This window comes from Carlito syrichta, unplaced genomic scaffold, assembly GCF_000164805.1.
Source record: "Carlito syrichta isolate Samal-C Ts95f unplaced genomic scaffold, Tarsius_syrichta-2.0.1 Scaffold315456, whole genome shotgun sequence".
Classification (NCBI taxonomy): domain Eukaryota; kingdom Metazoa; phylum Chordata; class Mammalia; order Primates; family Tarsiidae; genus Carlito; species Carlito syrichta.
In genome coordinates, this window is record NW_007259552.1 from 160,081 (window position 1) to 169,152 (window position 9,072).

Below are 9,072 nucleotides of genomic sequence, written 5' to 3' on the forward strand. Positions count from 1 at the left end.
CCGGGGAGTGACCAGCACAGTGCACTGTCACCGAGTGGTTGCAAAAGGTGACCCTGGGTAGAGCTCCAGTGGGGCACAGGCCTCTGGCCACACCTGGACTCAAGGGTCAGGGGAGGAATACACCTGATTTGGGCATCTGGGCAGCAGGAAGACACCTCTCCTCCAAAACAGGTCACTTAAGACGCCTTGCCCAGGATCACATTCCATCACTTCTTGCCTGTCAGTCATCTCGCAATTGAGTATTCGCTGCAAATCTCAGAGCACAGCATGTTACCAGGCTTGTGGGGAGGAGAATCTGCCCTGTGGTTGGATGCTTGCTGTTACTCAGACGTGATTTGAGTTTTTGGAAATCAGACCATATTAGCATTTTAGGATGAACTCAGACTATTTACATCATTTCATCAACACATGTGAGTGGCCCTGTCTGGGGGGTGGGACTGAGCTAGGAGTGTGGAGGGAGAGGAGCAGACCCCTGGGGGATTGGAGGGGCAGACGGTGTCTAGTCATGTGATGCAGAAGGCCGGAACCCAACCTAGATCTTCCAGGTCACACAGTTTCTAGAAGCCGGCTCTGATAAGGTAGACCCTTCACCCACTGCAGGCTCAGAGGATTTCCTGTTTTATTTTCAATTGGAAAATTGTCTGCATGATTGGTTGCTGTTCAGAGGAGCCTCAGATGTAACTGTTGTCCCTTTAAAATTTGATTTCATAATTTTTAATCACTTTGGCTTTCACTGTTATTCCTCACTTTGCATTTATTTTCCAAACAAATGAAGTTCATGGTATTTACTTAGGACTTGTTACATCCAAAATAACATTAAACATTTTAAAACAAAAAGCATTCTGTCCCTACACAGAGGTATGTTGTGCCAAAATGTCTAGTTACTAATGATACTGTTCGCAGAATGACCACATGAGCACAATTCTGAGGCTTTGATGAGGGACACCCAGTGGTTTTACTATCGTTGTCATTTAAATTTAAACAAAATCATCAATACCACTGAAACGTACTTGCTGTGGATGAACTTCTCTTTTGTTCTTTTGGTTGTTTTGAGACAAGGTCTCACTCTGTCACCCAGGCTGCCATGGCTCACTGTAGCTTTGACCTGGGTTTAGGCGGTCCTCCTGCCTCAGCCTTCCATGTAGCTGGGACTTCAAGCACATGCTACCACACCCAGCTAATTTTTTTTTTTTTTGATACGAAGTCTTGCTGTGTTGCCCAGGCTGGTCTAGAACTCCTAGACTCAAACCATCCTCCCACCTCAGCCTCCCCAGGTGCTAGGACTGTGAGCATGAGCCAACATACCTGGCCAGATGAACTTCTTCTCTGAGTATGAAATGGTGCATGCACCAGCTCTGTCTTCCCCTTGGTGGTTGCCACCATTCCCTGTGCAGACCCGGGAGAGTCGGGGGGAGGAGCCAGCTCCACCAAAGAGCCCCACTGTGGCGTTCAAGTTACGGTTTTTCAGATCATGTGGGAGGGAATTTATGTCAAATCTAGACTCAGTTGTGCCTCAATGTGATAGGGGAGACCATGCATGTTTCTAAAGCTGTCATTTAGGGTCTTCTGCTAGGGGGACCAGCTCCTGCTCCTCCGTTACATGACAGTGACAAGGAGAACCACCATGACATGCTCTGTGCCGTGGATTTGGCTGCACTTTTGTCTTTCTCATAGGTAGCTCGCACCATGCCAGACACAGGACAGGTACTTTCTGTGTGGACGCTTAAATGCTAAGCTTTGACCGACATGGGCACCTGTCTTGGGTTGGGTGTTAAAATCTCCTGAGTCCTCTCTTTCATTTCAGGATCTGGAATCCCTAGACCCCCGTGTCCAGAACACACTCTCTGCCCTGTATACATCTACTGAGGCCACGGTGCTCGGGCAGCTGGCCAATGTGGCCAACAGATGCTACAGCAGAGACGGACTGTACTGCTTACCAGCTTTCTTATCCCTGCCAGGAGGTTACTGCAGACCTGGACAGGAAGTCTGTGTGAGTACCTTGCAGCTGGATGCATCTGTGTGTATGTCTCCCTACAGAGAAGGAGCCTGTGTGGGCACCTCCCTGTGGGAAGGAATCCCCAGCAACTCCCATTAAGATAGTGGTGGTTGACTGTGTATTTATATATTTAAGGCTGAAAGAAATATTTAGGATAAGTGTGATCATTCTTTTAAAATTATTATTATTATTTTTGCCATAGTAAACCAATGACCAGTCCTGACCACTCAGAGCTGGAAGTGTACAATGTAAAACTTAGGATAGTGCAAAGTCAACACTGAAATCTGCGGCCAAGAGGGCAGGTTTTGACCAGAATGTGCTGATGAGTCACTCAACACTCACAAGTCACTGAGGAACATGTCAGTGTAGGGTTTCCCACCCCGAATGAAATTAAATGCAGGTGAGTCCAAGTGAAGATGATCTGAGAGGGAGAGATGGGGAGGGGGGGACCTGGCTTTCCATCAGGAATGGACAGACTTTCTTTGCTGAAGCAAAGAATGGCATTACAGAACTGAAAGATTGATGGCAGACCCATCTAGAAATTTTGTACTTCAAAGGCATCAGAAGGAAAAAAAAGCCAAATAGAAACTATTTCTTACATCATCTTTGTGGAGAGCTTATAAAAATAAATTACTAAAAGCCTAATAGAAAAATTGGCAAAGACTTGAGATGATTTCAGAAAGATGTATTATTATTTGACATTTTGAAAATACTGAAGGAAACGATTATGAAGTAATATTGAGCCAAAAAGGGGTGTAAATTTGTTTCATGTCAGTTTTGTTAACACTCACTTTAGAAACAGTCACCAGAGAACATTCAGGGATGTCAGTGTGCGTGTGCCTGGGAGGCATATGCTTACAGATGTAGGAGTGGTTTTGCTCCTTCTAACCTTCTTGACTTTACAAATATCCTCTAATTAGTAAAATCAGAAAAGAAATCACTAAAAAGGCAGAGACAAAAGAAAAACTGGTATTCTGGCCGCACTGAGGTCCTGACATGTCGAGTTCAGCCCTTGCACACTAACGAGGCCTTGTGTATGTGGAGGGGTGTGCACCAGCCAGACTCTGCATGTAGTTAGGGCCAGGACTCATGGAAGACCATCTGGTGACCTGACCACTGCATAGCCTCAATCCGAGAAGCTGGTAAGTCGTTGAATATGTATAGGTGTCTCTGGTAGCAGGTTGTCAGGTGGACACCCTGGGATTGGCCACAGGACCAGCAGGACAGGACCCCAGCAATGAGGACATCAAGGAAAGGGTGCCCTGGACAATGTAGAGGAGCTTATCCCTCGGTGTCTGCTCAAGTCCTGGGGAGGTCACTGCCCCATTGCCTAGGATGACCTGAGCATGGACCCTCTGTGGGACAGCAGCGTGTGGGGTCATCAGGGGAGGGCTCAGGGAAACACAGCTATGGTTTTCACATCTAATCCACAGCCAGATGCCTCCTCTGGCTTTTCCAAATGATCAAAAAGGTTTTGTTATCTGTTTTCCAAATGAAGAAAGTGAAGCTGAACTTTTAGGAATATTGAAATACTTGGTGTGATATGCATCTGTTATCATCAAAACCTGCTAATGATCTCGAGAATTTCAGGTTCCTCGACTCCCTTGTGAAAGTGTATTATAAATAGGATCCTGGGCTTGTTTTTAGTGGTGAGCTGCAGCTCTTGAATGGCCAAGCTCACTGACCTCTGTTTGAATAAGAAAACTTTTCTGACACTCTCTTTACATGCCATGTAAACAACATTGAGTGCAACATTTAGAGAAGACATCAAAATGAGAGAAAGATTTACCATGTGAATTTGGAGATTTTTCAGGACTGGAACTATTCAGAACATGACTACAAGACTTAGTGCATCTGGTCTAACTTGGCAGCAACCTCGGGGAAACTGAAAGATTTAGAGTCTAAACCATGGCCATTTTTGCCAAGGAGAATTATAAATCATGTTGGGGCTAGGAAGAGTAGTGTTCCTCTTCTTCTATTTGTTTCCTTTTCAAACCCTCCACTTTGGAATACTCTCCTAACTCACTTGTTCATGGTATGTGCATTATTATGAAATCACTGTTGACAGCCCCCAAGTTCCACCTAAAGAAACTTTTTCTGATCATCTCATTGATACAAAAAAAGCATTTGACAAAATTACACTTTCATAATAAAAAACACTCAGCACTCCCAGAACAGAAGGAAACTTCTCAACACAGTAGTAGCTGTGTACACAAAACCTGCAGTGAATATCATACTCAGTGATGAAAGACTGAAAGCTTCCCCTTTAAGATCAGGATCAAGACGTGGATGTCCCCTTTCACCACCCTGTTCAGCCTGGTGTTTGAAGTTCTTCCCAGAGAAGTCAGGCAATAAATAATGAAAGGCATCCACAGTGTAAGTAAAGAGGTAAAATGATCTCTATTTGCAGATGACATGATCTCATATGTAGAAAACCTAAAGAGTTCAGAAAAACTGTTAGAGATAATAAACTAGCGTATCAAAATTGGAGGATACAAAATCAACACATAAAAACCGGTTGTATTTGCACACTCCAGCAGTGAACAATCCAAAAAGGAGATTAAGAAAGCAATTCCATTTACAATGGCATCCAAAAGAATGAAATCCTAGGAATAAATTTTACTAAAACAGTAAAAGACTTGTACTCTGAAAATACAAAAACATCCCTGAAAGAAATTAAAGACAATATAAGTAAATTGAAATACATCCCACGTTCATCGATTGAAAGACTTATATTGTAAAGTGTCTACTCAAAGTGATCTACAGCTTCAGTGCAATATCCCTGGTAAAGTCCCAATGGGACTTTTTACCGAAATTGAAAAGCTCATTCTAGAATTCATGTGTAATCTCAAGGGACCCTAAATAGCCAAAACAATCTTGAAGGAGAGCAACAAAGCTGGAGGGCTCACATTTCCTAATTTTGAAACTTACTGCAAAGCTACAGTAATCAAAGCAGTGTAACCTAGGCATAAAGACAGACATATAGGCCAATGGAATCAGATAGAGAGCCCAGTTGTAAACCCTCACATCTATGGCCAAATTGTTTTCTGCAAGGATGCCAAGACCATTAAATTGGTAAATGGCAGTCTTTTCAACAAATGGTGCTTGGAAAACTGAGTTTCCACATGCAAAAGATGAAGCAGCATTCTTACCCAACAACAACACAAAAATTAACTCAAAATAAATCAAAGACCTAAATGTAAGAGCTAAAGTTGTAAAACTCTTAGAATAAAACAGAGGAAAAGCTTCATGACATTGGATTTTGCAATGACTTCTTAGATATGACAGCAAAACCACAGGCCACAAAAGTAGAAATAAATTGCACATCATTAGCATTAAAAACTTTTATGCATAAAAGGGCACTATTTAGTCAGGCATAGTAGCTCATGCTTATAATCTCAACAATTTGAGAGGCTGAGGTGGGAGAAATGTTTGAGCCCAGGAGTTCGAGATCAGTCTGGGCAACATGAGACCTTGTCTCTTAAAAAATAGAAATAAAAATAAAATGAATTAGCACTATTAATACAGTAAGAAGGCAGCCCTCATAATGTGCAAACATATTTGCACATCTTATATCCTATAATGGATTAATATCCAGAATATGTAAAGAACTTCAAAAGCTCAATAACAAAACAAGCCCAACTCTAAAGTGGGCAGAGGAATTGAATAGACATTTCTCCAGAGAAGACATACACATGGCCAATAGGCACGTGAAGAGATGCTCAACATCACAGATGATTAGGGAAATGCAAATCAAAACCTCAGTTGGATACCACTTCCCATCCATTATGACAGCTGCTATCACCCCAGAAAGCAAGTGCTGGTGAAGCTGTGGAGAAATTGAGGCCCTTGTGCACTGTGGGCCTTAACAACTTCAAAAGTTCTTTCTGTCTAGCAAGGAAAGGCCTCAATCCATCCCAAGAAGGTGTCCACAAACATAAGTAGACATTTAAAATTTCTTGCCACTCTCAGCATCATAGTAAAATCTTGGTCTGAACTCCTTGTGCTAAGTGGGAAGGACTAGTTTTAGGGTTATTCTGAGCATAAAAGAGATATTTTTCTATAACCTTCTGAATGATCTTTTTCATATTCGGACCAATGCTCTATCTCTGCATCACAGAGGGCGGCATCCCTGCCATAATGGTGGAGTCATGAATGTGCTTGATGATGTCATTCACGAGACCTTTGGATACCAGAACTGTTCATGTCTCATTATATATCTTTCCATCCTGAGTCTTCTGGTTGGGGTCAAAGCTTGAATCCAAGATAATTAGCTGAAGGCTATGAAACCTGATTATTTTTCTCAGATACCTTGTATCCTCACTCAACCAGAAAGTTTAGAGTTAATACAGTGTTATGATCAGATGCTTCCTTGTGAACGCTTCCCAGTGTTCTGATCAGACACTAACAACTAATGTGTTATCAATGTATTGCAATAGAGTCCCACGCTTAACTTGGCAGTCTCAGAGGTTTCTAGCAAGAATTTCTCCAAAGATGGCAAGAAAGTTTTTAAACCCTTGGAGTAGAACTGTCCAACAGCATGGTTGCTTTGCTTTAATGTCTGGTCTTCCCATTCAAAAGCAAACAGTTCTTGTGACTCCAGGCTCGGGGGATGCAGAAAAAAGCATCTTTTAAATCTAAAACTGTGAACCAGCATAGCTCACCTGTCAGGGTTGTGAGTCATATATAAGGACTAGGGACCACTGGTTGGATATCTTCTATAATTTGATGAATAGCTCTCAAATCCTGAACAAACCTGTGTTTCTCAGTCCCAGGCTTCTCAACTGGTAGCATGGGTGTGTTACATGGGGACTGGCGAGAACTAATGAGTCCAAACTGAAGGAGCAGAGGTTGGATTCCCTGCTGCACTTGCTCCCGCAACAGACACCACTTAAGCAGGGCGGGGCTATTCTTGCCCACCTTACCTTGGCTCATGCTGAGATGACTGTTTTGCTCTTCCTGGTCACCCATCCACCCACACCTCCAGACTCACATCCCTAAGAGTCTCTCCAGGAATGAGAGCAGGTTCAGATGCTTCTAGCTGCAACTAGGCAGCCTACAAGGCATAGGCTTCTTCTGGAAGGGTTCTGGTATTGAGTTATCCCGGGCTGGAGATAACTTCAGCATTTAGTTTAGGTAGGAGATCGTGGCCCAGCAGAGGACGAAGACATTCAAGTTCATGCAGGAAACTGCTTCTGGTAAGTTTGGCCGAATTGGCATTCTAGGGCTGGGAGGAATGGGCTCATCAAAGTTTCTCCCAAGACCCAGTCACTTTTATAGTCTCTGAAGACATCTTAGATAGCCAGGAGTTTATCACCGAATAGGCAGCGTCAGTGTCTATCAGAAAGTCCAAAAGTTGATTCCCCACTGTTGTTATGACCCAGAGCTCCATGTGGGTATTGTGGAGGGTGTTGCTTGGTCAAGAGGAGCCCCCTGGGCCCTGGCATTCCTGGTCCTCAAACTCGATGGCCTCAGTTTTAAACCTCCCAACTAGTCCTGGCATCTGGTGAATGGAGAAGGGCTTTTTTCCTGGCACTGGCCTTTGACAGTGTGGGTACTCTCTTTTCCCATGCCCCCTCTAGCTTGCAACAAGTGCATCAATTTGGACCTGCAGTGGGCTGTCCACTTTGGTTTTGGATCTGAGGTCCGGGGTGGGGAGGTCCTGCCTTGAGCAGAGTGCCTGAAGGAGATCTATGCGGTGGTCCCCAGGGGCTCCTGAGTCAGTGCAGCAGCCAGAAGATCAGCCTGCTATTTTGTCTTTCACTGTCCCCTTTTATTCATCACCTCATCTTAACTAGGGAACACCCTAAAAACAATTGCCATTCCCAAAGCCCTATATATCTCTTCTAACCTTCTCCGAATGTCAGAAGGGCTTTGGCTAATGAAAGTCATAGTCCCTGTTTTGGAATTTGTTGGCACTTCTGAACTGATGCCTGAGTGCTGCCTATGTGTTTCAAAGGTTCATTCTAAGAATCCGGGGGGGCTCTCCTTAGGCTTCTGCCTAACTTCCTAAGCCAGCCAAGATGCAGTCTTGGTGAGACTCAAGCTTGGGTCTATCTCCCTCGTTCGCTTTCTGTCCTGGGTCTGAGTGGGCACAACTACCTGAATAGCACCCGAGTTACCAGGAGACTTGGCATGCATGTGGTCAGCCTCCTCTAGAACCACTCTCCACTCCTCCAAGGCCAATGAAGTGTCAAGCAGGCTCTAAACATCTGTTTAAGTGGGGTTGTGAGTTGTAGATAGGGAGGAAAACAGGCTTTCCATTTTCCTCAGGCTGTTCCATTATCTGGGCCTGTCGCTTTTCCAATTAAACAAATTGGAAGTGGAAAGCAGAGAGTGGACTCCGGCAAGTCCCTTAGACCGGCCTGTGACGGCATCCATACCCCCATAGGCATCTGTCGGGAGGAAAATGCCCTCCTGGAGCTAAAGGGACAACCTGGCCAAATATAATTCCCTGTGGGTGTGGGAGGGGGCGTTCATTCCTGTTGCTTCTGGCTCCTGACCTGTGGAGTTGGGGACTGCAGCTCAAATGAGAATGGTCCCACTCCAGCCCCTTCATAAGGGCGTAAGGGGGAGCGGACGGCTCCCTTAATTGGATGATCAAGGAGTCATCATCCCTTTCTTGTGATTCAGGGAGCACAGGCTTTTTCTTGTTAGCCTCCGAACCCTGACCTTACATCTCTTCTGCCTTGCCTTGTTTTGCCAAAGTAATGCCATACACTGAACACAGGGGATCTCATCCTATTTTCCCTCCCTTCCAGAACAAGTCTAATTGCAAAATAGGACTGTGACAAAGAGACCCGTTCATGGGCTGTTGTTCTCCTGATCCTGGTGAGAACAGTGGGGCCAAGCAGTGTTGCAAAGAAAACCGTTGGTGAGTCAGTGTGTAATATCCCCAAATTTTCCAGTTCTTGAGGATGTACCCCAGTGGACTCTCCTTTGGTATGGTGCGTGCCTGTTCTCCACGCTCCTGAATGTTTGGTACAAATGTGTCTCCAGCTCTTAAGAGGGAGTCTCTAAGCCGGGCTCGGTGGCTCAGCCTGTAATCCCGCGCCTTTGGGAGGCTGAGGTGAGTG

The 9,072-nt window shown here is 44.6% G+C and overlaps 1 protein-coding gene across 1 annotated transcript in view; it reads left to right on the top strand.

Moving 5' to 3' along the window:
- Positions 1 to 1,686: 1,686 nt before the first annotated feature.
- Positions 1,687 to 9,072, top strand: part of PLEKHG4B (pleckstrin homology and RhoGEF domain containing G4B) — a 62,002-nt gene continuing 54,616 nt past the window's right edge. The window contains 4 exon segments of the mRNA XM_021706332.1: positions 1,687 to 1,704; positions 1,805 to 1,931; positions 1,934 to 1,990; positions 7,579 to 7,640. Of these exon segments, the coding sequence (XP_021562007.1) occupies positions 1,687 to 1,704; positions 1,805 to 1,931; positions 1,934 to 1,990; positions 7,579 to 7,640 (264 nt within the window).